Source organism: Astatotilapia calliptera, chromosome 13 (assembly GCF_900246225.1).
Source record: "Astatotilapia calliptera chromosome 13, fAstCal1.2, whole genome shotgun sequence".
Lineage (NCBI taxonomy): Eukaryota > Metazoa > Chordata > Actinopteri > Cichliformes > Cichlidae > Astatotilapia > Astatotilapia calliptera.
The window spans coordinates 29,863,792-29,891,496 of NC_039314.1; the positions used below are offsets into that span (position 1 = coordinate 29,863,792).

Consider the following 27,705-nt stretch of genomic DNA (forward strand, 5'->3'; position numbering starts at 1 on the left):
CTCAATCATTTAAATAACATTTCAAACCTCAAGATTACTCAAGTAGTGAGTAACTGTTTGAAATGTCCGATTTATTTTTTAGATAAATGCTATCAGACAAACAAAAATAAATAAAGATACAAATCTTAGTATTTTCAACAGGAATATATGTAAAAACAACAATTCTAATTTCCAGATTTCAGTTTTCCCAGCATAAAGCTTGTTTTCACCAATACCTGCAGTAAATAATATAAACATATAAACAGTGCAAACAATGTCCAGTGACAAGATATGCTGTAAACTTTATATTCATCTTTGCTCCAAATGGCACAGCAGCCTCAGAGAAAACTGAGCGAGGCATCTTCACACAACGCAGCTCAGTTTACCATAAGTTGTGCATCTATTTCTGCATATTCAGCAAAAATGTGCCCTTTCTTCACTCGGTGAGGTGATGGTTCAGCTTCAGCAGCAGTTTGCTCTCAAGGTTCTTTCTGTGAAGCTGTGACTGTTTAGCAGTGAACAGGAGTCCTGCACGACTGAGACGTCCTTCACAAGCAGTGCTCGCCAATAGATCCTCCTTGCACTGTTTGGCTGTTACTCTGGGAAAAGACAAAGGCAGTGATGGAAGCCGTGACTGGAGCTGCGATGTAGCCTCTAATCTCAATTGTATGAGATCAGAGGCTAAAAGAAGTTACCGGAAACTCCACTGGCAGCATGTTATCTAATGTGTTAGACTAATTTTTTTTTTTTAAAGTAACAAGTCGAATTTTGCAAATGTAGTGGAGTAAAAGTACCGTTTCTTCTTCACAAATGTACTCAAGTAAAAGTAAAAAGTATTGTGCAAAAAGGGTCCTTTAAAAGTACATTTTTTTCAAAAACTTACTCAAGTAAATGTAACTCGTTACACCTCAGCTGGGTTAGGGAGCTAACCCTGCTGCTAACAGTAAATACGAAGTATTAAACATTATTGTGCAGCACGTAGGATCGACAGCGCACAGTGTGCTTTGAGGTAGGAGCCAAAAAGGGTGCAGTTTGTGTGTGAGCACCCGTGTGTACACCTGTGAGCATGGACGCGCTGGCATTTAAAAGGTTCCTTCATGTAATGATCTGCTAGAGGGTACTCCAGAATATAGGGTACTTATCATTTGTAGGTATAAATGTGAAACATGAAAACATCACTGAAGCATTGAAAATGAGTTTTTATTGACCTATGACCTCTGATAAGCCCCGCCCTGTTCTTTACTTATGTCACACGTGTCCTCAGGACCCACAGATCCCAAAGCTGCCATCAGGTCTGCAGTCACTGTGAGGTCAGCGGGGTTCAGGGAGGAACTGAAGGTCCAGCAGTGTGAAGTCCTGACTGATGGGGATGCTGTTCTCATCGCACAGGAAGTTGCTTCTGATGGTGGCGATGAAGGTCTTCCTCGGGAGGGAGAGGAGGGTGTGGATCCTCTCTGCTGCCACCTGGATGTGTTTCACCTCCGACCCCGGAGCTGAGGAACAAAACAGATGCAGACAAGATGAGCAGAGGCGCCGAGAATCACACCAGGAAGGATCTGAAACCAAGAACTCCTTGTGTAACTCCTCCCCTCTGACTCCTCCCTCTGACTCCTCCCTCTGACTCCTTGTGTAACTCCTCTTCTGACTCCCTCTGATTCCTCCTTGTGACTCTTCTGTATGAGTCCTCCTCTGACTCCTCCCTCCTGTGACTCCTCCCTCTGACTGATCATTCTGCTACTCAGTGTACTGTAACCCAAAAAGTGCAGTTACCACAGACACGAGCAAACTGCACAACAAGTGCAGAAAGAGGAAACAGGCGATATAAACTACATTTTGGGTTACAGACATTTTCTACCTCGCGCTGCCTTTAGGGCCTCAGTGAGTCTGTGTGCGCGTTCAGCTGGCCGTGGGACGTGGACACGTGACAGCACAGTTACAGGAAGGATGCTCACTCAGCTTTCTTTCTTTGAACCAAACCAACAACACTGTTTATGTTTACATTTTATGTTGCTATATTTTATTTTACTGCTAATATATTATTGTAAGGTGACCTTGAGGGTCTTCAAGGAGGCCATAAATAAAATGTATTATTATTATTACCAAACTATTTTAACAGCCTGGCTTCATCAAACACACCTCAAAAATAGAATTTGCATGACTAACGATGATGTAATCACCAAAGAAAGCATCCCGGTGCAGCTCTCTGAGCTTTTATAACGATGAAGTTGGTTCCACCATGGAAAAGATGGAGGATGGAGCCTCGTCACCATTTTATTCCCTTTCCACTTGAAATGTTCGATCTGAGCGCCAGACTCTGAGGAAGAGCTTTAACAATCGGTTTGCCAGACCCCGATTCATCCATGCATCCACCCATGGTCCTCCATGGCTCCTCTATACCCACTGCGAGCTCCGTTTCTATCCCGCTGGTTTGGATTGGTCTTCTTGTGCATTTCCCGTTTTAGAGACTTGGAACTCCCGAAGCTTTGACATGTTCCACGACTGACCGTTTGTTTTCCTTTTATAATCGTCTCGCTGACAGGAACCAGCAGTCAGTCCGTGTTGGATTCATTCATGGAAGCACAGCCACTCATTAAGATCTGCAAACACGTTCTGCGAACTTCAGGCTGTTTCACACATTTACATCTGTGCACTTGTTTCAGGAATGCAGGTGACAGTAAATCCATATTTTTCACCAACACTGTGTCATTACAATGATTAAATGACTTCTAAGAAGCCAGGATGTTCAGCTGAATCAGCATCCTCTGACTGTCCTGCATATTCATTATTTTCCAGCAGGTTTCCTGTGCAGCAGGTTTGCAAAGCAGCGACTCCCTCTGCTGGACAGTTTCTGTAACTGCAGCTCCTCCTGCCCTCAGACGGTTGGACTGACATCACCTTTGCAGGGCTGAGCCAGGTGAGACAACTGCTCAGTGAGATTTACATGTACTGTATTAGCACAGGCCTCAGTTCACCTGTCAGAGGAAGTGATCAACAGTGAGGAAGGCGACATCAGTGAGACACACCAGCAGACACACTCTGGGTGTGCTAGTGATGGGCAGGAGAAGGAGGGCTGATTACTAGTGGATGTTTTTGTGCTTCATCTGCTTTGACCAGAGAGATGGTGAAATTGGAGGATGTGAGGTGGATGTGGTGGAGGAGTGTGATAACCTCGCCATCCACATTGAGCTCCGGCTGAGCTGGAAAAGCAGCACAGAGCAGATTCCTGAGCAAGCTGAGCTCCTTCGGCCAGTCGGAGATGTTCCATCACTCTGCATCGGAGCTGCAGACAGCAGCAGACCAGAGAAACCGATGAGGAGGTCGGGCTCTGTGGCTGGACACCGACCCAGCTGTGGCTGGACACCGACCCAGCTGTGGCTGGACACCGACCCAGCTGTGGCGGCAGCTTGTGGGTCACGCCTGTGCTGCCACATGCCTGCTTGGAATAAAGCGTCACTCTTTGAACGACAGTCTCACCTGAGCTACGATGGAGTTTATCAGGCGGAGCCTTGAGGATCTTCTGCAGAGGATCAGGAGGTACCTGAACACACACCTGGATGGAGCCCCGCCCACTCACTGTCAGCACACCTGGTCTGAAAAACACACCAACACATGCTGGTGTTTTTATCTGTGAGGCTCTGAAACTTGTTATTTTTTATATTTAAAACTAAAAGAAAGAAAACCGTTAATCATCCGATGATGTCATCAGTACCTGTAGTAGCGGCGTACAGCGGTGTGGGGCAGGCAGGGGTAACACGGCCTGTAGATGTCGTTGGCGTCTGTGTCGAGCTCTGCAGAGCAGCGCCCGCAGCCGGTGTAAGTGATGTCACCGCTCAGCGCCACCATGATGCCTTCCAGTGACGTGGAGCAGTCCAGGACGGGCTGAGGTGCATTCTGGGAAGCCGGTGCATCCTGAAAGCAGAACGTGATGACCTGGACTCTGAGCTCCACATCACCTGATGGAGCGGAGAAGAGAACCTTTTAAAAATGTAAAAATAAAAACGAACAGGACCATGAATGGAACCCTGAGGAGCTCCGCTGCTCCTTAAACGTGGCGATAAAGCTGCTGTGGACGTTTCAGGCGAGTTTTCGTAGTTTCACTCACCGCTGTACTTCTGGGACAGCAGCGTGTCCAAGTCCAGCTCCGGAGTGCTGCTGTTTCCTTTCTGGCACCGTCGTGTCCGGTGGAAGTCCTGCACTCGGCGGTCAGTCGGGTCCACGGGCTGAACGGTGCTCCAGGGGGTGGAGTGCAGCTCTGGAAGGTCAGAGGTCAGACCCTCCCTTACCAGGAGGACACGGAAGTCCCAAACAGCCCCTGAGGAGGCAGGATTTACTGTCGGTGTGATTCACAGCAACAAACTCTTAAAGTAACGCTAGAATCTAAAGTGACAGTTTCTTAGTTTGGTGGTACCAGGACGTCAGACATCCTCCTAAGCATTGTATCAACACAGCTTTTCTCCTTGTGTCCATTTCTAAGGAATCCATTTGAACTTCCTCTCACCAGCTGTGCTGCATGTGAAAGTGTCCAAAGGCTCATCCCTACAGTAGAAGTACTGCAGTACTCGTACCGTCCCACAGACACTAGAGTGAAAGTGAGATTTCACCCCACAGTGGGGTCTGGCGACAGCTGTGTCCATCTTTGACGTACAGCCTTTGTTCCAGAGCGTACCTTTGTCTCTGCTGAAGCGAGGCAGCCAGTCCACAGCTGCTCCCCACAGTAACACCGCCCCCTGCTGGTCCTCTGGCTGCTCCACAGTCAGGACAGCATTCAGCTGAATCGCCGACCTGCTGCGAGACTCCGCCTCAGCACGCCACTCTGAAAAACAGGGAAGGAAGCGTGCAGCGAACAGTTCAGCCGACTTAAATAATCTACATCACTGACTCGACTCGACTGCTGACAGCATTTCAAATGCTGAAACACTCAGACCTTCAATTAGAGCAGCACAGGTAAAGGTAGGACTCACCTGGGCTGATGTGTGTATGCGTGACTCGCAGCAGGGCGTGAACCAGTGCGTTTGCCCTCAGTGACCTCAGCGTGGCGTAGGGGAGGCGGTTCAGGTCTTGAGGGGGGCGACGTGGCAGAGACACCAAGAGGGGGCGCCGCTCTCGGAGAAAGCTGCACAGACACCTGAGAGAGCGAGCATTAACCTGCTGGGAAACTACAGAGAGAGAGAGAGGTAACTGAAGCAGGTCAGCTTTGGAGGCACGTGATTGGACGAAGGCTCGGCTTACCTGGTGGTGAAGAGGAGGAAGTGATCTGTCCCACGTTGAGCAGTTTGCTGCTGAAGGTTGACTGCAGCACAGTCTCCCCTCTCCACCTGTCCTCGTTCACCTGCAGCGCTGACAAAACACACAGAGAGCTTACGCACGTGGACACAACTCACCTCATGGCAGGGCGGCGACCATCTGAAGGTGACAGCCCCGCCCATTTATGAAGAAAAGTTGCAGACTGTAAATTAAAGATGGACAAAGCTGCCAAGCCTCAAAAATGAAGCCGAGGTGGGAGGAAGACCTGTTTTCTTCAGTGATCCAGAGAAACATGGATCCCTCCTGATACGACGCTGCGAACAGTAACTGAGAGAGTTTCTCTTTCTGCCTCCAGGTCTGTTTTGACGTCTTTTCTTCATCCATCCCTGACACAGAGCATCGTGTTCAAACTAAACCAGTCAGCTGTGTTTGTGTACCTGTGATGAGCAGAACGTCTCCAGGACCGACAGTCAACGCCCAGAACGCAGCCCGCCGCCATAGCACCACCTTCATCTCAACGCCAGATTGGTCTGTCACTACAATAGACGCTAAAGGCACAGAGGCGCCCGCCGACGGCCCCGACTTCACCTGTAGACATTAAACAAACATTCGTGAATTCAGCTTTTGAAATATTTCACCAGTAGATGGATAGAGTGTGATTAGAGCTCCAGTTTAGTCTAAGCTCAGCCCCCCTCTATCAGTAAAGGTGTAGCTCAGGGCTCGAGCTCACGTCTGTTCACCTGTATGCTGATGACACTGCCCTTTACGCTCGACCAGGCCGTCTTTCAGCAGTCGTCACTGATGAGCCCAACAGTCACCGCCCGGCTCTGCAGGGCTCGATCTTGCTTTCTTTTCTTTATATGACATCCTCCTTCATGTTTCTGGTCCCTACCCTGATGGGGCTTGTTTAGGGCCTTTTCTGCCCCCACACTTTTGTTAAATACTGCTGTCACCAGTTACTGGCCAGTCCAGAGCATCACTGCTTTCCAGAGGTTGTCCTAAACTGGTCACTAAGGTTAAATATTTTGCCTTTCTCACAGCTCATATCAGAGGAAGTAAAACATCTCATGCTCATGATTAGAATTTATTTCTTTATCCAGGTGTTTATTATTTCATTTCTTTCTAACCAAACATGGTTAGAAAGGCGTTATCCCACTGTAGCACGCTGTGGTACAAACTGGTGTTACCTGGAAACACACCTGGACTCACCTTGACTTCCTTCAGGTGACAGGGGTGAACCACCGCCACCAGAACTGAGTACCGCACCCCTGGTCTGTCACATCGGGCCAGGAGTGTGGTGGGACTGTGGAGTCTGGTGTTGGCACCTCTGTCAGGTGACTGTGGGGAGATTCTGGCTTTTTTGCTGCTGGGGGACACGGCGGGGGACACGGCGGGGGACTCGGCGTTAGTTGTGGACTCTTGAGAACAGAGGACCCCATCGGTGGTGGCCTCAAGGACAACACCGCCTTCCTCCACTCTCGGGGTCAGACAGGGGTGACTGAAGAGCTCGGCAGAGGCTGCAGGTGATGGCATCGCTGGGCTGAAGAGCTCTGGGGTGCTGGACGAGACGGAGGGAGGCGTTTGGGTGTGTTTGGGCGGGGTTTTCTCTAGGCTGGATGCTGATTGGACACTGCGTCTCAGGATTAACGCCTGGCTCAGAGTCCAGGTGGTGAGGTAATGAGTCTGGGAGGAAAGAGGTGCGGCAGCTGGCGGTTGTTCAGGTTTTCGATGATCTGGTTGAGCGGCAGGGAAACAGCGGTCCAGGTACTCGTGAACCGAAGCTGATGGCTGATCGTCCCGTCCAGCGTCTGACTCCTGAAACTTCTTCTCAGGCCGCAGATCCTCCTTCAGACTCCCTGTCTCTCCTTCCTGTCCGACTCTGTTTTCTGTCCAATCGCCTTCAGCGATTGTCGGATCATGGTGTGTACTCGCCTCTCCTGTCTCATTTCCAGGATCACCTGAAAAATTTACAAATGTCCTGGATTATTTTTCTTAGTCTGACGTTCAGAGAAGCGTTCACGATTCTGCCTCCTGAGGGATCCTGATCACTAAATCTAACAGGTGAGTTTTAAAACTGAAGTTACCTGCAGCCCATAAAGAGACACAAAGACGTCCTCACAGAGACTCGTTTTCCAGACAGCCATGGCCTGTGGCTGCCTGCACATTTACAGCTCAGTAATTCAGTTAATAAAAAGACCAAAGCAGCAGTGAGTGCTCCTCCCCCCTGTTTGGTCCCTGAACGTCTCACCTGCAGGTCTGAGCTGCCCGTCCCTCCAGGTGAGCTCCAGGTGTCTCCAGCGAGCAGGAGCACGATCGTCTTCCTCTAACCCGGCGCCAGGCTCTGAGGCTGGGCTGCAGGCGGGCGGAGGAGCCCCGAGGAAGACGTGGATCTTTCTCTGGTCACACATGCTCCCTGCTGGAGAGGCGGACACGTACGGAAGTTTAACCACTTCACTCTAAATCCATGCATGGATGCTTTTTCACAAGTGACTGATTAATCATCAGCTGCTGCTGCACAGAGCCTTTCAAAATAAGAGCTCCACTCGTAAAATGACTGTGAAAAATAAAAAGCATTCAGTTAAAGCTCTGAATGGTTTAGGACCAAAATACATCAATGACCTCCTGACCCAGTATGAACCTTCCAGATCCCTCAGGTCATCTGGATCCGGTCTTTTATCAGTTCCCAGAGTCAGAACCAGACACGGAGAAGCTGCATTCAGCTTTTATGCTCCTTATATCTGGAACAAACTCCCAGAAAGCCTCAGATCAGCTGAAACACTCAGTTTATTTAAATCCAGGTTGAAGACTCACCTGTTTTCAGCTGCATTTGAATAAAGCACCAAATCCACACTTTTAAGCTTAAATTTCAAAACTTACATTTAACTACTGATTTTATCTGTTTTGATCTTATATACTGTTGTTTGTTTGTTTGTTTGTTAATTAGTTAGTTAGTTTATTTGCTTGTTTTAATCAATTTTAAATCATGCTTTTTATTTGTTCTTGTTTCTAATGTCTCTGTAAAGCACTTTGAATCACCTTGTTGTTGAATTGTGCTATACAAATAAACTTGCCTTGCCTTATACTTGGATGGTCAGAAAATTTGGTGCATTTCCTTCAAAACAGGGCTGAAAAAAGGAAACGTGCGTCAGCATGAACAACAGTCCTGTGGTCACCTGGTCCAGTGTTCCTGCAAACTAATGGGATTAACTGTTTTTCCTTAAAAAGTCCTTTAAATACTTACAATTCTGAAAACTAGCTGTCACCAGTGTTCCTCTCTCATGAAGTCAGTATTTATTTGGGCTAAAAGAAGATATTTAATGATAAAAATGTTTAATTCTCTTAATCTAAAGAAAACGTAAAATGATGCACTTTATTCTGGAGCTAAATCAGCTTAATGCAGACAGAAGCCCAGCACAAAAAAGTAAATAATAATAAATAGGTTTTACCAACAAAATATTGATTAAATGACCCATCTGTGAGTCTCAGACTGTGAGACCAAAGATTTTTATCTTCTGAGACCTGCAGAAAGTCTGGACTCTGACAGGAAGCCAGGACGTCTGCGCTTTTCAGACGTCAGAGAATCCAAAGCTTCGTTAGAAGTGAAACATCTCTCAGCCAAACTCAATAACAAGTTACACAACAATGACCGAGCAGAAACGCAGAAGTGAAGACTGATGATGTGTTTCACAGCTGGGAACGATAACAGGGCCGTAAACAGCCCTCCAGCAGCTCCACCAATCAGAGCGCGAGACGCCGGGGGAGGGTCGCCCATCGGTGAGGGTTTACAGAGGCGCAGACACGTTTTAGACCCGCAGCCTTCAAAAGCACTAAAATCACTTTGAATCCAGGCCGACAGCTTCTGTTTTAGCATTGGGGTCAAAGGTGAGCACACCTCAGCACCTGCAGCACCTGACGCCTCAGCCACTCCTCCACACCGAGTAACCGTAACGACTTCACGTTCATTTTCTGATTCACACAACAGAAAACGGTGAAGTGCTCAGACTGCAGATACCTGCCAATCAGCAACATCCAATTCAAATCCTAGAATTTCACTCTGGCCTGGAACTGGAGAAAACACAGACAGGAAATGCACTTTCATAATAAAGCCATTTTTAATGACGTTCTTTTTTATTTGCTCAGTTAGCAGTTGAAGCCAAACATGGCCGACAGCATTTTCCTGGCAGCGGCCTGCTGGCGTCTCTTCCTGTGTCTGGTTTACCTGCAGACTCACGCTCCTCCCGTAGGATCGCATCACTCGGAGCTCGTACAATCTCCTCTTCATCACACGGTATTTCCAAACTTCCTGGGAGCAGGTATCGGTGTTCTCTTCGTCCTTCAGTGACTGATGTTCCTGCACTTCGTTTTGGTCCTCCAGCGTTTCTTCTTCTGGGGTTTCACCCTGCAGCTGGACACTGAGCTTCTTGGAGATCTCGTCGATCATCTTTTCGCTCATGTTTCTCCTTCCTCCTGCGCTCAGAGATCTGTGCTGCTCCTGGATTTGAACGTCCAACTCCTCCAGCTGTTTGACCTCATTGCTCAGCCCACTGTAAAGCGCCTGAGACACTTTGTCCTGTGAGGTTCCACTTCTAACCTTTAAAACGTTGGGACGTCATTCTTAACGCTCCTCTGTCTGACCTCCAGCTGCAGCGTTTTCTTTAGAAATCATGGATGAGTCGTGGAGCAAACTCTTCAAACAGCATTTCCATCAAAGCGTCTTCCATGTCCACCTTTGACTGAAGCTTCCACCATTTCTCGCTCCGGACCTCGATCTCTCCATAGAGGTTCTCCCCGTCCTCCCTCCAGGTCACTCAGGTACTGTAAGCCTGCTCTTTCAGCGAGTGAAAGCAAAGCTGAGCGTGCTCCCTCTCTGACCTTCTGAGTGGTTTAAACCTGCATTCTCTCTGATGTCCAGCAGGGGGCAACATAGTCTAAGCATCATCGTGTTCGTTGCATTTCGCATTCTCACACGAGACACACAGACTTGGATGCAAAAATTCTGATTGGCTGTTTTGGTCTCCAATCAGCTCGCTAGCTACTGTAGCCAAACCCAGGCAAATATCCCAGAATGCAATTCGTCCAAAACCCAAACGAGACAGTTGCGAGACCCAAACTTTTAAGATATTTTCAGGTGAGAATGGTGCTGTGCAAACTTCAAATATCTGCTCGATGTATCAAGACATCACATGTTTGCACTAGTGCTCAGAAGTGTGTGCTCAGAATAGAGGCACTAAAATAACGCCATACATTACATCCTAACCAGCAGTAGAAAAATGAGGGAACAAATATATGATGAGCCAGTATCTGATTGGCTGATAGCATCTGAGTGCTGGGGTTTGTCCCTAACACTGTAAAATCATCTTCAGACAATGTTTTTGTAAACTGAGGAATCTGCACTGACAATATTTACTTATCGTGTAAATGTTGTGTTTACACAGTCTTGGGTTTCATGGTGATATGTATGTGAATTTTTGCGTGTATTCTTATAATTGTTACTTTTTTCTTTTACCCCTGGCTTTGTGTGTTCATGTTCTGTTGTTTTGTATACTTCATCCATTCGTATGTTGTATATACTCATTGTTTGTTAAATAAAGTTTATTTAAAAAAAAAAAAAAACTTCCCCTGAGCACAACATCAGCTATGAAGTTAGTGTTGCTATGGACAATATCATGGTAGCAAAAGAACAAATAAAAACATCAACAACAGGACACAAATGGAGTGTAAAATGCTTTAAAAATAGGAGTCCGTCTTTTATGTACAGTCTTTGTGATATTCAGCCCTTTCTAAATGTGTTAGCGCCCGTCTACTTCAGGTCCGCCTCCCTACACCCCACTGTTTCCTGATTGGCCAGCTGTATGAATAAGTCTGTGACATGCTGACATCAGCGCATCACTAAAGAAGTAAGAACAGTGTAAAGTCAGAATCAGAATCAGAAAGGGTTTTATTGCCAAATGTTGAGCGGGTTTACAACATTAGGAAATTGCTGCGGTGCTTCAGTGCAAACATACTGTCATAAATTAAGCTTAAATAGACATGAAAATAAAAATAAGAATAAGAATTAAAAGTGCTAAGTGGATAGATATATACATGATATATACATGAGTGCAGGTGGTGATCAGTGCCAAACATAGAATGATGCAGTGACACAGCGTAGGGTCATGTGTTAGTGGTGGGAACAGTCATACGGTTATTGTTCATGTGTCCGACAGCAGAGGGGAAGAAACTGTTCTTATGGCGAGAGGTTCTGGTGCGAATGGACCGGAGCCTCCTGCCTGAGGGGAGCAGGTCAAACAGACTGTGTCCAGGGTGAGAAGGGTCAGCTGAGATCCGAGCTGCACGCCCCAATGTCCTGGAGGTGTACAGGTCCTGCAAAGATGGGAGTCTGCAGCCAATCACCTTCTCAGCAGAGCGCACAATTGCGCAAGTGAGCGTGTAGACACGGTCAAACCTGAGCTCGTGAACAAAAAGTTCGTGAGTGACCTGTTGGCCACATGCAAACATCCATCACTTTCACTTTTCACCGTTTTGGTTCTGTGGATTTTGCTTTAATTTCTCTTCGATATTTTTTAAATCGATGCTCAAACTGAAGTTAGAGTAAAACGCAGACATTTCTACTCTGGACTTGTTTTCAAAGAAGTGTCTGTGAGCTGCAGAAAGCTCAGAAAATCTGAACAGAAAAAGTGTGACGACCCAACAGATTTAGCTGGCGACCTTTAGCAGGAGCCTGACCCCTATGTTGGGGAGCGCTGGACTGAATGTACTGCTCGTACTTCTGCACTTTCACATACGTTTTTTGTGCAAGTTTGCATGCTGGGTTTTTTGTTTGTTTTTGTTTTTTTACAGCGCATTGTGTTCTGCGTCCTGATCGACTGTAGACCACTGTCAATCAATCCCTGTCTCCTGTACAGTACACAATGCGTTCAGCTTGTCAAATGTATATAAATCTTCGATCCTACAGTGTAACTCTGAAGTGCTGGACTGTGTGTTTTTAAGTTTTCTCCCCAACAAACACAAACAATGTCGTTTTGCACCCTCAAAGGCAACCGCGGGTGCCTTTGGTTTCATTCTATAATACTGGACTTTTTTTCTATGAAGTTTTGAAGTTTGAGTGTTTAAACAAGAGGACAAAGTGTGAAAAAGTTCACGTGTATCTGAGAAAAGTGTACAAAGCTTGTAGTGAGGGGTTTTACAGCCTTAAAACACCTATAATAATTTTAAAAAATAAAGTTGGCTACTTCGCGGGTTATTTTTGGAACGTAACACCCGCGATAAACGAGGGACCACTGTATCAGGAGAAAATGGCTGAAAATCTGCAGTGAACGTTGGGCTTTTATTTGGAAAGTTGAGTCCAGACGACCGGATATGCAAAACTGTGGCGATGCTAGCTTAAACCGCCACACATTAACTCTAAACGTGTTAAATACCATCAAAATGTCCATTTTTGGGTGGATGCTTCCGTTTTAGAGCGGTATTTGGTCCTCTCCGTGTGCTTCTCTGCACTTTATTTAATAAGTTGTTCAGTTTTAACGACTTTTCCGGGTGTTGCCAAAAGCTAACGATAAGCTAAGCTACGTGCCTCCCCGGTGCTGCCGTTACAGTCTCGTGCGGGTTTTTGTGTATGAAATTGAGCCGCACGTCTTGCCCGGCGCCGCACGCGGCGGTGTAGCTTGACAGGAAGGGGCGGCGGGAAGGAGGAGCCGCTGCTGCGGTACAGCTCTGTGTTTACGCGGCTCCATTTCCTCGTCTTCCCCGCGGTCTCGTCTCACCTCCCTGGGACAGCGAACTTCTACAAACCGTGAAAATGTACCGGTACTTCGGAGAGCTACTCACCCGGGGAGCGGGCGGCGTCCTGGCCTCGGGGTACCCCGCCGCCGCTGCTGACTCTGTTCTGCCGGCGTCCGCGTCCCTGCTGCGGCACCGCGGCTACAGCCAGGCCGTAGATCCGGCCGACGACCCGAACTTCTTCACTATGGTAGAGGGCTTCTTCGATAAGGGCGCCGCTATCGTGGAGGACAAGCTGGTGGAAGACCTGAAGACTCGAGAGACTGCCGAGCAGAAGAGGAGCCGGGTCCGCGGGATCCTGCGGATCATCAAGCCGTGCAACCACGTCCTGAGCGTCAGCTTCCCCATCAAGAGAGACAGCGGGGAGTGGGAGGTGATCGAGGGCTACCGGGCTCAGCACAGCCAGCACCGGACGCCCTGCAAGGGAGGTGAGTCTCCCGCGCCTGTTAGCACCGCTGAAAAAAGTTTCACTGAACAACGTGAAGCGACGTTCGCGCAGAGCCGGCGTGACACGATTTGAACCCACATGAAAAATGAATGTAAAGGGTTTGAAAGCAGCCTGATTCAGACAGACTAGATTTTTGTGCTTTTACTGTGATTTAAAACTAGACTCCCGTCTTTTAACCAACTAAAACCACATTGTGCATGCGCAAAGAAACTAAAATCAGATGTGCAGGAAATGTTATTCACACCAGCCCGAGGAAGCTTTCGTCCAGTGAGACAGCCACTTTAGGATTTTACTCTCCTCTCACTAATTAATGTGCATTCATCCCCAAAGCAGGGATTTCCTGTGTGAACCTGAAACACAGCTTTAATAACATCAGACGGTTGAGGTAAAGGTTCAAAGATAGCTCGGTTAAACCAATAACGACGTCAAGCAAACGGCAATGAACAATAATGCAAATATTGCACTGTAAAAGAGCTGTAGTATAAGAGCTGGGGTGGGCGAGAGTGAGGCGTGAATGCTGCATGTGTGTGCGTGTCTGGGGCTTGCTGAGCCATGACCCCTGTGGGATGTGGCCCCGCACCCTGCTGGAGGCTTCTGTTCTGGCCTGTAGCGGGTCCACTGCCTGCTGCAGATCACAGTTCTGACTGCAAAAGCTGCTGGACAGGATCTGTGTGTGTGACGTGTATGTACATGCTGAAAGGAGCGTTGTCTCCTGGTGCTGACGTTTCCGCCTGAGGCAGGAATGTTGTCAGTCCGGTTCGAGCTCAGGGCGCCGTGTTTTTGTTCTGAGCTCTGTGCCATCACTCTGTTTGGTCCGAGGTTCAGACTCTGCAGTACATGTGGAGACGGGGGTCACAGTGGTCCGACAGGTGGAGGTGTCGTGAACGAAATGCTTGGTTTATTCGGAGCACGAAAGACCACGTTTGGAGACTTGAACAGATACGATGGCGCAGCAGAGGATTCGAAGCTGCTTTGAGTGACTTTGAATGCAGACTTGCTGTGACACAACTCAGCCTGAGCCGCACTCACTCTTTAACATGTCAGCTCATGACGCTGACGGGGTGTCAGGTTATTGCCTGAGCTGCACCTTAATCCACCCACACACTGTCTCTGATGACCAGTTTCCTCCTGTGTGCTGGACAGAAACTGTCCTGCTCTGAGCTCACACCCCAGCCTCACAGTGGAAACGCTGGTTTTACTGGGGTTTCCACTGTGAGGCCGTGCCTGCTGGCTCCGGTCACACACAGACCTGAGCTTTTCCTGCTATTACAGGTTTACTCGGCTCATGTTTCTGCTGACAAATTGGTGCCAGTTTGAGCCTCGAGCCGCCCAGTGAAGGTTTCCTGGAAAAAATCCAGCTGAGTAAACGACCGCAAGCCGTCAGCGGCCTCCAGGGGGGCGGAGCTTGGACAGAAGTTCATAGAAAGGAGGGAAGCGATTATTAGGAAATGTTCCCCTCAGGTAGATTGTAGTTAGACGGTTTATGAGAACACAGAGAGCCTGTTTAATGCGTTCATGTGACCTGAACCACCAAACAAACAGAGACCTGAGCTGTCCAATCAGCTCAGAGCTTTTTCACACCCGCCTCAGCTGTCGTCATGGACCCCTCCACCTTTAACTGTCCTCAGAGTTCCCGCAGCTCCCCGAAGACTCGCAGGAACCTGAACGATCACATGATGCTGCTTCGCTCTGAAATCACAGAGCCGGTCAGATTAATTACTCAGGATTTATTCACGTCTGCTGCTTCGGCACACAATTTAATCAGTTAAACTTATAATGTTTCAAATTCACTCACATGATGGACGTGATGAACATACAGTCTCCGGACACTTTATTATGCACATCTTGCTAATATTCAAGTCTTCTCGATTCAACAAGATGCTGCAAACGCTCCTCACAGACTGTTTAACCTGATGTCATTAGTATTATTGCATTAATGATATTTGTAATAATAATAATGATGGATTGCATTTATATAGCGCTTTTCGAGACCCTCAAAGTGCTTCACAATGCCTCTATTCAGTCACTCTCACATCCACACACTGGTGGAGGCAGCTACAGGTGTAGCCACAGCTGCCCTGGGGCAGACTGACAGAAGCGAGGCTGCCATATCGCACCATCGGCCCCTCTGACCATCACCAGTAGGCGTTAGGTGAAGTGTCTTGCCCAAGGACACAACGAGCAAGACTGTCCGAGCCGGGGCTCGAACCGGCAACCTTCCGATTACAAGACGAGCTGCCAACTCTTGAGCCACGATCGCCCCATTGTATATGAGCTTTGGGTTATTAATCTTATATGTAATTGACTCCTGCTCATCAGTGATTGAGGGGGAATACAGGGCTCCATTAAGAGGCCACAAAAGGCTTTTTATTCCTGTTCACCCGTCATTCGCTGGTGACTCCACTCCACAGTGGCCTTTATGATGGCATTGTCCATCTTTGATATACAGTCTGCAGTTGGAGTTGATTGCTGGGATGACAGAGGGTTGGTTTTATTTCTATTTATTGGCATTTGTTTGTCCCAAAGAGCTTTGCTGACGGTAAGAAGAGGCGCTGTACGAGCCACAGACGTGTTTTACTCAGTAGACTGGGAGTTGTGGTGTGCTGATGGTTTGGTCACAGCGGTCTTTCCCGTGACTCTTGTCTGCTGCTGTGTCGTCAGCTGTGTGTCTGCAGGTCCTTCAGCGAGTCCAGCTTACAGCTTTTACTCATCACATCCAGTGTTGTGTGCGAATAAAGAGACGTGGTGGAGCAGGTGGAGGGTGTGGTGGTTTTCCTATAAAGCAGCGTGTGTCTGAGGCGAGGTGGCCACACCCGCCCTGAGTCACACCGAGTTTCTCTGCTTCCTCCTCCACGCCGTCCTTCTCACTTCTGCATTTCTCCGTCTTCCTTCTCTGCTTTTGTCTCCTCATCCATCATGTTGTCACTTCCTCCCGCCGCTGCTTTCACATTTCAACCTGCCTCCATGTGTTTTTGTTTTCCTTCCCACTCGCCTCCGAGCGCAGCCATTTTGTCCCTGCAGCCTGTGTTTGCAGTGATGCGTGAGAGCTGCTGGCCCACTTCCACGCTGACCTCCCTCCACTTTCTGAGCGCTCGCCTCAGCGGCTCAGGCCACCTTTATAAATGTTCACATAGCTGCACGTCCACCTTAAAGCTCAAACACACTTCCATTATGGACGGAACGTTACCCAAATATGGGCAGAGGCCTCCTGGTGGCCAAAGCAGGTAGTGCAGGTGGGCTGGCACAGATGGTGAACTTTAACCATTGAAAGTCTCGTGAAATAACGGCGTGTGTCTGTTGCAGGTATCCGTTACAGCACAGAGGTGTCTGTGGACGAGGTGAAAGCTCTGGCCTCGCTGATGACCTACAAATGTGCCGTCGTAGGTGAGGACACACTGAACCCAGCACCCCGTCGCCCTCTGCTGTGTTTGAGTGAATCTGCTGCTTGTTGTCTTGTGAACTAAAGTGACTTTGTTTCCAGATGTGCCTTTTGGTGGAGCCAAAGCCGGCGTGAAGATCAACCCGAAGAAGTACTCGGTAAGTGCGACGCTTCCACGCCGGCCGGCCCTCCTCGGTGATCCTTGTGGTTTTATTTCTTGATCAGCGCTCGGCCTCGAACTAAACTGGAAATAGGATTATTGGGGCGATTGTGTTGCCATGGAAACCTAATGCCTTGTGGGTAAGTGAACGAAGCGCGAGTGTGCAAGTGTTCTTTCCCACGATGCTGCAGTCGGCCCCGCTCATCAGCTTGTTGTTTGTAATGGTTCCACGGCTGTAGATGGAGAACCCGGAGCAGCTGCCTGCTGTTTTACAGTAAACGTTCCGACCTGAGCGGAAACGCTGAGCCATCAGCTGGCAGAGAGACGCCAGGATTCACTCTGAAACGTGATGACTCGTGACTTTCTCCCCACATTGATGTCAGGGCCCTCTGCCACCCCCTCCCTCTCTAAATGTTTGCTCGACCTTCGCTCTTTGCTGCTTTCTCTGCTGGAAAACTTCGATCAGCTGACACGAGCATAACTGGGAGGACTGCTGACCTCTGACCTCTTGATATGAGAGAAATACAGGAAATGGACGGACAGACATGATGAAATGTTAAAAGTAGAGCTGTTCTTGTCCTGCCGAGCGCTAGGTCAGACTTTGATTGCGTTTGATTTATACCACAAGAAAAATCACACGAGTTCGTTTTGCTTGATTATCGTGTTTTCTCCTTTGTGTAAAGACAGAATGATCGTTTAAATAAAAATGAAAGCGCAGTTACAGGACGCCATATTTACTGTAACATACGGATGTTTGCATCGCTTCACTTTCATGGTTACATAAGAAATAAACTCCAGAGATGCCTGAGGGCCTCTTAATGTCGTGGTTTATGCTGTTGTTCGCCTGAAGGTTGCTGGTTAACCCCCCCTGGAGACACGGATCCTGTGTCTGGTTTAAAACTGCCACTCGCGGTGACGACCAATTATGACAAACCCGTGAGGAACCATATCAGAACATCAGCAGAAGCTTCCTCGGGTCATTAACGCAGAGAGCTCATTTTCACTCAAACCCGTCGTGACCACAGCGCTCAGGGACCGCCTACAAAATGCCGCAATGGAAAAATAAAGTGGAGGATCACAAGAATCACGCCAAGCATTTCCCTTTGATCACACTGCAACACATAGCTTGTGGTAGTGGGGACTTTCCTTCATGTTCCCAGTTGCTGCTCTTTGGTTTCCCTCGTCAGACACAGACCAGACAAATGTGGGCGTGCACTCGTGCTGTCCTATAAAAGTGCCTGCTGTGTTTAATGGGGGTCAGACTGGGGTGTGTACTCCAGCCAGCACCGCTGAAAGGTGAAATGCATCAAAATAAAAATATGTGTATTTTTTTAAATTGTGTTTTCAGGACAACGAGCTGGAGAAGATAACCCGAAGGTTTACCATCGAGCTCGCCAAGAAGGGCTTCATCGGTGAGTGATGTCACACAGCGATGTCACACCTGTCAGCTCCACTGAAGGTGGTGCGGCTCTTAGAGCAGGAGGTGGGCTGCAGAGTGGCTTGCAAGTGGCTTAAATCTTACTGACAGGAAGTTCAGACAGAGTCAGCTGACGTGGGCTAATTTTCACTTCGCGTCCTCCCTGAACCGATGTGCTCTTGCAGGGCCCGGCATCGACGTTCCTGCTCCGGATATGAGCACCGGGGAGCGCGAGATGTCCTGGATCGCCGACACCTTCGCCACCGTCATGGGACACAATGTGAGTACTGACCCAGCAAAAAAGACGTGACGTCCAAATGCGTATGATTACACATTAGGGCTGGGCGATATGGCCTAAAATCCATATCGCGGTATAATTTGAATCATGTGCGGTAACGATATATATCACGATATAGTCTGTTCTTCTTTATAACGTATTTCCCACACTATAAGGACTTAAAATCCTTTAATTTTCTCAAAAGTCGACAGTGTGCCTCATGTATGAATTCTGGTTGTGCTTACTGACCTCGAACAGATTTTCTGTGCTACACGGCGCTCAGCAAACTGTCAAAAATGTTTTAGTCCGACTTTGATAAGCTACGAAGCCGGCTGCCGTAGTCAGGAGCCTCGCGGAGTAATCTGGGTCCTAAACTCTGTCAGATTCAGGTCCCAAAGTCAAACGAACACTGAGAGTTAAAAACGGTCTAAATTCTTTCATCTTTAATAAAACGATCAGCGTTGCTGCTTTACCAGGTGTAACAATTAAGTTTAACATCCAGGCATCCATGAAAACAAAATTTATTACATTTAACGGAGTTAGAAGTTTGCAGGGAGTTAGCTCGCTAGTTACCTAAACATGATATAGCATGTTCTGACTGAGAGATTTCTGAAAAATTCAAACGTACAGCTCTGTTATCACTTCCAACATAAATGAAGACAGAAAACTAAACAGCAGTGACGTTTGTAGGGTTACTGAAGTTGGGCTAGCTGGTATATAATGATGTGCTACGTGATCGCTAGCGACACAGCTATGTTAGCATAAACACAGAGAAGCTGGAGGATGAAGCTAACTTTTTTTCCATTCGATAAAAGTTAACGTGAAGGTTCCTGATGGTTAGAGACAAATGTAATCGCATGGCAGGATGCTGTAAAAGGACCAAACTTCAGTCAGGAGAACAACTGAGATAATCCATCCACAATACGAGGTTAGTCATTCATATACTGCTGCATGGGAACAGAGCAGCTGTGAGAGAATTCAGCATTAGTGAATCAATGATAGGGAAGTGAAGGAAGCGCAGTTTTTGGCTTTCCCCATATTTCAAAAGTGCTTCGTCTCTTTGCTTTTACTGTCGCCGCCATAATTTGCAGATGTTATTGCTGCAGCCGCTGCCATGCTTTCAAGCAGAAACAGGTGCAGCTTGATGACACCATCAACATGCGCTATCGTGGTAGAGCGGTATAGTCAAAATCTCTACCGGTGGCCAGATTTATATCGTTTCTACCGTATACCGTTTATACGACCCACTCCTACATGTATTTGTAAAAACGGTCACGAGAGCATTTCATGTGTTATTTCAGAATTAGGCTGTTGTTTTTGTCTTTGACCTCGGCGTGTCGTCCATGTTCAGGACATCAACGCCCACGCCTGCGTCACCGGGAAGCCCATCAGTCAGGGAGGAATTCACGGCCGCATCTCCGCCACCGGCCGGGGAGTCTTCCACGGCATCGAGAACTTCATCAACGAGGCGTCATACATGAGCCAGCTCGGGATGTACCCCGGGTTCCAGGACAAGACCTTCGTCATCCAGGTATGCTCCGCCATCGTCACAACAGAACGTCTGCAACGTTCTGACGAGTTTCTCACACTTCGTTTAAAAGCAGGATGAACAGTGAACGCAGCACGATGACCACGAGCCCGAAACCTCCGTGTAAAGTTCTCACAGAAGAGCTGAGGGACGTCAGCGGGAGTGGGCCGATGTGAAGAAGGGTTGCTCATGTTATAAATGATGAGCAGATTAAGCCTAAGTGACGTTTCCTCATCCGTTCGGGTCCGAGTGATGTAACTCTCATCATCAGACGGCGAGCATGAGGCAACGTGCAGATGTGCATGTAGCTGCCTGCTCTGACCACACTGACTCGGCTGTGGATAATTTACATCACACTGCAGCAACTGCACCTCAGACGGGGACATCGAGGAGGAGTAACAGGATCTCCAGCTGTCCCTGTCCATCTTTTATTTACAGTGTGAGAGCAGACGGCTCGGTCTGGATCCATTTATGAAGAACAAATGAGAAAAACTTTTCTTCCTCCTCGTCACTTCTTCCATCCTTCCCTCCTCAGGTGACTCATGTCCAGCTGCATGTTTTCATTTAATCAACAGGCGACCGCAACAAAGAGACCTCAGGATGCCCTTCATGACGTTCAGCACAAGTGTTGCTGGAGAGCAGGGAGGAGGCTCCGCCCGTCCTCTGTGCTGATGATGTTTGGGTTTTTTCAAAAGGCAAATCATCCAGCGACTAAGACGCAGAAGGACCACGAGGAGACGACGCTGACTGAAAACAGACCTGAGCAGATACAGCGACGTCGTGCCCACAACATCTGCTGCTGCGAAAACTCAACCACTAAAGTCACAGAACAACCGCCGAGGACTTCAGTCGAGATTACAGACGCACCTCCAGGTTTACCCCTGAAGGTGGTGCTCCTCTACGTCACCGCCTCAGGACCAAGTGAGGTCAGAGGGCAAACTGAAGCTATCAGCTTTTCCCTGAAGTTTTGTGAGCGCGTTTCCTGTTTTTATCTTCTGGCACTGACTTTGGTTGAACACACTGGAACATTTTCTCTCAAAGGGCCTGAATGACTTGGATAGAGATGGATGAGTGTCTGGATCCTCGCCACAGTAATGCAGCCACTTTAGACTGTCACAGAATCTGAGTTACTTATTTTTTCTACCCATACCGTGCTGGTGCCCAGTCTAAAACCAGTGCTGTGTCTGTCCACCAAATGGCTGACCCGGCTTCTAATAACTCTACATAAAAGTGTGCAGTTTCCTATTCAGGAGAACGCTGTGTGATTTCTGACAGTGAAGCAGACACATGGGTTAATGCGCCCTCTGCTCTGCCTGCAGGGCTTCGGTAACGTGGGGCTTCACAGCATGCGCTACCTTCACCGCTTTGGAGCGAGGTGCGTCGGAGTCGGAGAATTGGACGGAAGCATCTGGAACCCCAAAGGCATCAACCCCAAAGAGCTGGAGGACTACAAACTGGTGGGTACACAGAAACAGGAGCAGTGTGCCACCTGCTGGCAGTACTGTGTCACTGCAGTGTACTAACAGTCCAGCTGGTTTGTTTTATGATTCGTGTGAAGCAGCTGCTGTTTTCATCAGTTTGAACGGTTTGTCGTTTCCAGGCCAACGGGACCATCGTGGGTTTCCCGGACTCGACGCCATACGAAGGAAGCATCCTCGAGGCCGACTGCGACATCCTGATCCCCGCCGCCAGTGAGAAACAGCTGACCAAAAGCAACGCCCACAAGATCAAGGCCAAGGTGCCACGGTTACCAGATCAGCTCATCACGTATACGTGCGACGATAACTCATGCACGCAATATTTAATTCAGTCTTTAGTCACAAATTATTCCGACTCTCGGGAATAACGGCACTGGCAGGAAAACAAAATCCTTCATGCAAGAAGCAGAATTCATAGAAGGAAGAAACCCACAAACTTATACAGAAAACAAGGTTTAGTAGATTATAAATATACTGCGTATGTATGAATTTAAAGGAGTGAATGTTCTCAGATGTGAAGAGAAAAAAGTGCTTTACATAAATAAAACCTACAAATAAAAGTAAATAAAAACCTTTAAAAAGTACAAAAAGCAGAAAATTATAAAGAGAAACAAACAGAAGTTGAGGAAACAAGACTTTTGATTTAAAAATAGTCGTTGTTGGATTTTCTGACTGTTTGGGAACAGCTGCTGGGAAACATCCTTAAAGCTGGAGATGAACGTTATATTAAAATCCAGTGGGCCAATGATGGAGGAACTCCACATGCACCCCTGTATACCGCTGTGTCTCATGCACACATGAGGAACCGTGCCGGTCCAGAGGCTGGAAGCCGTAAACATTTCAGATAAATTCAAGTAATCTAAATAAATAGCGCTAAAAATGTCCGTCCTGGGAAACCGTTTGTGGGTTTCCATCAGTAAACTGACCTGGAGTCTGTGGTACCTTCAGATCATCGCAGAGGGAGCCAACGGGCCGACTACACCTGAAGCTGACCAGATCTTCCTGGAGAGAAACATCCTGGTGATCCCGGTCAGTGGACGCAAACGCTCGTGACCTTTGTCAAAGGTTAATTAGTCTCAGACTGAAGTAAACGAGACGTCTGTGTTATCCCCTCTCTCTTCTCCTCTCGTGGGTCAGGACATGTACCTGAACGCTGGCGGTGTGACGGTTTCCTACTTCGAGTGGTTGAAGAACCTGAACCACGTCAGTTACGGGCGACTCACCTTCAAATACGAGCGAGACTCCAACTATCACCTGCTGAGTGAGTCTGAGCATCCACTCAGGAAGCCTCCCACCAACGCTCTGATCTTTGTTGTCAGTAACGCTCTCGTCTCCCTGCAGTGTCGGTCCAGGAGAGTCTGGAGAGGAAGTTCGGCAAACACGGCGGCTCCGTCCCCGTCGTCCCCACCTCTGAGTTCCAGGCTCGGATCGCCGTGAGTACACACATACTCGTAGTACTCGAGTACTGTCTCCTCCTCTTCCTCAGGTGTGTAAGCTCCACTCTGTGGTTTCAGGGAGCGTCTGAGAAGGACATCGTTCACTCGGGTCTGGCCTACACCATGGAGCGCTCTGCCCGGGTAAGCACGCCAAACCTGCAGCGCCGCACGAAGGGAAAGTCATACAACGTCACCGCGACCAGTTTATGACTCAAAATAAGCGATAACGCAGATGATGACAGAGAATCGTTATTGTCACAGTCGATGTGGAACTGAGATAAATATACACGATGATGATGATGAGCGACTTCATCCGTTGATCCCAGTTTTGGTTTAACGCGGGTGATCAGACGACCCAAAGGTTACATTAAACTTTCACATCTCACATCTGCAAACACCTGGATCATAACCCGACTGTTATGAAGAGTACGTCAGAATAAATGCAGATGTACGTGTATTTTTATTTATTATAGTTGGCGCCCTCAGAGACCACACCTCCCCGAAGGGCGTGACCCTGACCTGATTTTGTTGGTTCGTTTCTACGGTGACACAAAAGTTAAACAGAAGCTGTAACTTTTGTCATTTCAACTGTCAAAGCAAATGAAATCTTTGGAACGACAGATATTCCTCCCGTGCTTCCTTCTGAAGAAATCTGAACGTGACAGCGTTAGCGGCTACACGCTTCCTCCCACCGAGGGGGGAAAAGGAAGTGAGCACATCGCCAGGAACTCCTGACGGATCGTTTATGACACGAGACAGCACAGTTTAAACGCAGTGTCAGGGTTATTAGAATAAATCTACCCCTCACCCTGATGAACACATGGATGATAAATCAATGCATCGCGTGCTCGCTGATAAAAGTCTGTAATATTTGATTTCATGAAACAAACGTGTTTGAGTCACTTCCTGTCTCTTCTCCAATGCAGCAAATCATGAGAACCGCCAACAAGTACGACCTGGGTTTGGACCTGCGGACGGCGGCGTACGTCAACGCCATCGAGAAGGTGTTCAAGGTTTACAGCGAGGCCGGCCTCATCATCACATAGACCCGCCTCCATCCACCTGTCCGTCCGTCTGTCTGTCCTACCTGAGTTTAGTTTCCACGTGTGTTTGAATTTCTCTGGGATTCTTCGTCTTGGTGCAGTCGCTCCTCCTCCTCCTCCTCCTCGTGTCTGTGTCCTTCTTTGAATTTAAACTTTAAAAAACCAAAGAAACTTGCGGTCGGCAGCTTTAACGCCACGGTCGCTCACCTGAATCGCTGCTTCCTGCACAGAAATGACAAATTATCTGAGCTCACTGGCCAAAAGTATGTGGACACCCCACAGATGATGTGGGCGGAGCCTTTCAGATGAAACGATTCCTTTCTCTGGAGTGTCGCGGTCCCGAAAGCCTCGAGTAGACGAGTCATAAAACGAGCTTCAGGAAAAAACAATATTTGTTTTTTCATTTTTATTGTTTTATTAATATTTTCGGGTTGAATCATGAACAAACTGAGCTGAAGTGTCGGTTTAACACGCATGATTAGAAAAAGGTGCAATCACTGAATAAACCTGAAGACGTGCAGCGGGACATTTCTGTTGGCACACTTGAGATGATTTCCTTTTTCTCATTTCTGTAACTGTGGGGAAAGTGCCGGCGCTCTGTGGGAACGCTGGATCAGTGCTGTCACAGAGATCACACACAGATCAGACCTGTGAGAGATTATAACTTCAGGATTAAATGAATCTTTTTCTATCTTTCGAAAGGTTAAAAACTTGAAACGAGGCTGAACTCTGTTTGGACGAGTGACAGTGGTCTGTAGGTCGCCTTCTTCAGGCTCCGTTAACGGGCCCGGTTCGTATCATGGAGGGAACGTCTGCTGCTGCAAACACTGATCCCAGATCAGTTCGTTGTGGGTGTCCACATACTTCTGACCGTGTCGTGCTTTTCTTCTTCTACTGTGACGCCGTGCGCACGTGCCTCAGGACTGTCGCTTTAATGTTCTTCTGCCCACAGTCACTTTATTAAGAGCAATAACTCGTTTACAGCCATCGCTGAAATTTTAAAAAACATCCAATTGAATGCAGACGTTTACAGCAGAGAAAACTTCATCATCTTATCATCAGTCCAGCCGCCGGAGCTCCAGACCCAAAACATTCAGGTCAGGAAAAACTCGACCAAAGAGCCGATATTTATTTTTCACTGTTTGAAATCTGTAGATTAATTTAGAAGATTTCATCTTTAGCTGCAGAAAGTTTGTTTCACTTTAAAAAAAAAAAACCAAAATTTATTCAAAAATTTGAAGTTTCACAAAAGTTTGTTTTTGTTAAATGAGGGGAAATCTGCTGCGCCGATAAAGTGCCGTTCAGTCAGGACGTCTGTTTCATTCCAGCTTTAGTTTTTATTTTCTGATAATGACCACAACCAAAAGTTGTTTCTTCTTCTTTGAAATGTTTGAAAAATCAGAAACCTGCTGTAAGAAAACTACAAACTATGCAAACACAGACGGTTCCCTGCGACCTCGCCGTCACAGCGCCCCCTGGCAGCCTCGCCTCTCGGGGTCAAACACTTGTTCCTTCTGTGGACTCTGAGTTTTTATGTTAAAGAGAAATAAAATCCAAACAAAGTGACGCCTGAATGTGTTTCGTTTTTTTAAAATCAAGCTTTATTGTTCAGTCTCCAGCTAACAGCGTTTTGTTTCAGTGCAAATACAATTTATATTTAAGAACAAAAGAGGTGCAGGGTCCGATCTGGCCGTAGGTCGAGTTGGAAAATGATCATTTAAAAAATGCAAAAAAAAAAAGTTTCATTTGTATTGGTGTCAAAATAAAATCTCTAAAGTTTGTTTTGTTTCCAGTTGTTTTTGCATGTTGCCAAATCATTTTGAAAAGCTGGATGGACCCTGTGCTGTAAGGCAAACCTGCAGGTTAATATGAAAACAATGTTATCAAAGTGTTTGATGTGTAGAGCTGGTCGTCACACACTGGAGTGAGCTCGTGTGCACATGTTGGCTCGTTACAGACGTTTGTTTGTTTACATGCTGATAAACACAAACAATAAAAATCAAATCAACTTTATGATGCAGAAGAGGAAGAATGAGTCACTCTGACCACCAAAAGTCAATAAATGAGGACGTTGAGTCGTAAAATGTAAGCTGTGCGAAGGAGTGCTGCAGGGGAGCCAGCAGGGGGCGCTGTCGCAGCACGACCTCTGCTCCCTGCTGTGACTGACATCTGTGGACGTGCAGGTGGCGTCTCACAGCTTGACCTGAAGGTGGCAGTGTTGCATCACTGGCTGCTGTTCATGGCCCTGACAGTGTTGTCTAAATAAAGTTTACCTGCTGAAGTACAGCAAAAACTATCTGAAGGATGGACACGGGTATGATGAACGAGCTGAAGACAGAATCTTAATGGGTCATCGGCTGAGCATGACGTCAGCACTCGCTGCAGGTGCAGAAGCACCTGAGACGTTTACCTGGATTCATGTTTGGTGGATCCAGGTGGAGAGCGGGGAACAGCGTGCACCTCCCTCCACACCGTTCTCAGCCTGAGCTGATGAGCGATGACGCTCACGACTCATCTGACGAATCAGTGATTTCATAGATACACAAGAGGGTACTTCCCCGACTGTGACCTGCACAGGCCGGCTCAGCTCATGCCACAGTGCTGTGAACGTAATAACACCTGAGTGCAATCACGTACACACACACACACACACACACACACACACACACACACAGCTGTATAGGAGCAGTAAAAGAATATATGTAATATTTTTCGTGTTTTTGTATTTTTCTCTTTATGATCATTCATTTGTTTTTACTATTTTTGTAAAGTTTTTAACTTGATTCGTTTTTTAAAAAACAAGTTTTTTTTTGTTTTTTTCTTCTTGTTTTTCTGCCTGGGTGGGCGTGGCTCCCCTTTACCATCCACCAATCAGTAGGTAGAGTTTGCCACGTGGTGCCGGAATTCCCCTTCAGCTCTGGGGCTTTCCAATCTGACTGCCTGCCTGCGGTCACCATGACAACCGAGCTGACCTAAGTCAAGTTTGTTGCGGAGGGCGGGACATGACTTCCTGATTATCAAAACAAAAGCATCATTTTACCGCACATTTTGAAAGGATAGTGAAATAGTTAAATATAATTTAGTTTAATTTTTTTTTTAATTTTTATACAAAGCATTAAAAGCTTCTTTTTTTGTTTAAATTTCTAATTTTTCTGTTTGTGTAAAAATGTTTGTATCTTTTCGCTTTTCTCCTTAAATTAATTATTTTAATAATTTGTATAAAATTATCTGGAGAATTTTAAATAAACAAAATCTAAAAATTCAAATGAAATAGTGATATCTCTGAACTGAATGTATTACAGTCGATGAGTTCACAGGAAATAAATAAAAATTAAGATAATGTGAATTTTTGATATATAAATAAAAAAAACATTTGAAATGCTGTTTTTTAATTTTCCTGAATATTTTTTGCGACTGTTATTGTTTTATTGTCCTCCTTTTTTGTTGTTTTTTTCTCTTCTCGTTTGAATGTTTTTCACACTGATTTCTCTCCTGTTCGCTTCACATCAGAGGTGCAGGGTTCTTAGCTTTATTTTG

At 47.1% G+C, this 27,705-nt stretch overlaps 2 protein-coding genes and 1 long non-coding RNA gene across 3 annotated transcripts; 2 read left to right on the top strand and 1 right to left on the bottom strand.

The window, feature by feature from the left end:
• Positions 1-1,162: 1,162 nt before the first annotated feature.
• Positions 1,163-13,108, bottom strand: shld2 (shieldin complex subunit 2). The gene is made up of 11 exons (XM_026189508.1): positions 13,051-13,108; positions 7,472-7,639; positions 6,433-7,181; positions 5,661-5,811; positions 5,209-5,316; positions 4,941-5,135; positions 4,646-4,792; positions 4,082-4,291; positions 3,689-3,932; positions 3,454-3,569; positions 1,163-1,472 (listed from the first exon to the last, which is right to left on the bottom strand). The coding sequence occupies exons 2-11, from the start codon at positions 7,629-7,631 to the stop codon at positions 1,291-1,293; spliced, it is 2,262 nt and encodes a 753-aa protein (XP_026045293.1). The 5' UTR covers positions 7,632-7,639; positions 13,051-13,108; the 3' UTR covers positions 1,163-1,290.
• Positions 12,511-25,734, top strand: LOC113034681 (glutamate dehydrogenase, mitochondrial). The gene is made up of 13 exons (XM_026189509.1): positions 12,511-13,430; positions 16,754-16,834; positions 16,932-16,987; positions 18,338-18,401; positions 18,592-18,686; positions 20,035-20,214; positions 21,531-21,668; positions 21,812-21,949; positions 22,638-22,718; positions 22,827-22,950; positions 23,031-23,122; positions 23,204-23,266; positions 24,052-25,734. Exons 1-13 carry the CDS (start codon positions 13,022-13,024, stop codon positions 24,169-24,171), a joined length of 1,641 nt encoding a protein of 546 aa, XP_026045294.1. The 5' UTR covers positions 12,511-13,021; the 3' UTR covers positions 24,172-25,734.
• LOC113034682 (uncharacterized) lies at positions 16,994-17,808 on the top strand. The gene is made up of 2 exons (XR_003274209.1): positions 16,994-17,129; positions 17,229-17,808. It is a non-coding gene; the product is annotated as an uncharacterized LOC113034682 (long non-coding RNA).
• Positions 25,735-27,705: the final 1,971 nt, after the last annotated feature.

Coding starts and splice junctions, on each gene's coding strand:
- LOC113034681 (XM_026189509.1), top strand. CDS start 13,022: ATGTACCGGTACTTCGGAGAGCTACTCACCCGGGGAGCGGGCGGCGTC. Junction 20,215..21,530: donor ACAAGACCTTCGTCATCCAG/GTATGCTCCGCC, acceptor CTCTGCCTGCAG/GGCTTCGGTAACGTGGGGCT. Junction 22,719..22,826: donor GAAACATCCTGGTGATCCCG/GTCAGTGGACGC, acceptor CTCGTGGGTCAG/GACATGTACCTGAACGCTGG.
- shld2 (XM_026189508.1), bottom strand. CDS start 7,631: ATGTGTGACCAGAGAAAGATCCACGTCTTCCTCGGGGCTCCTCCGCCC. Junction 5,812..6,432: donor GTCACCTGAAGGAAGTCAAG/GTGAGTCCAGGT, acceptor TAATGTCTACAG/GTGAAGTCGGGGCCGTCGGC. Junction 4,292..4,645: donor TCGCTTCAGCAGAGACAAAG/GTACGCTCTGGA, acceptor CTGCCTCCTCAG/GGGCTGTTTGGGACTTCCGT.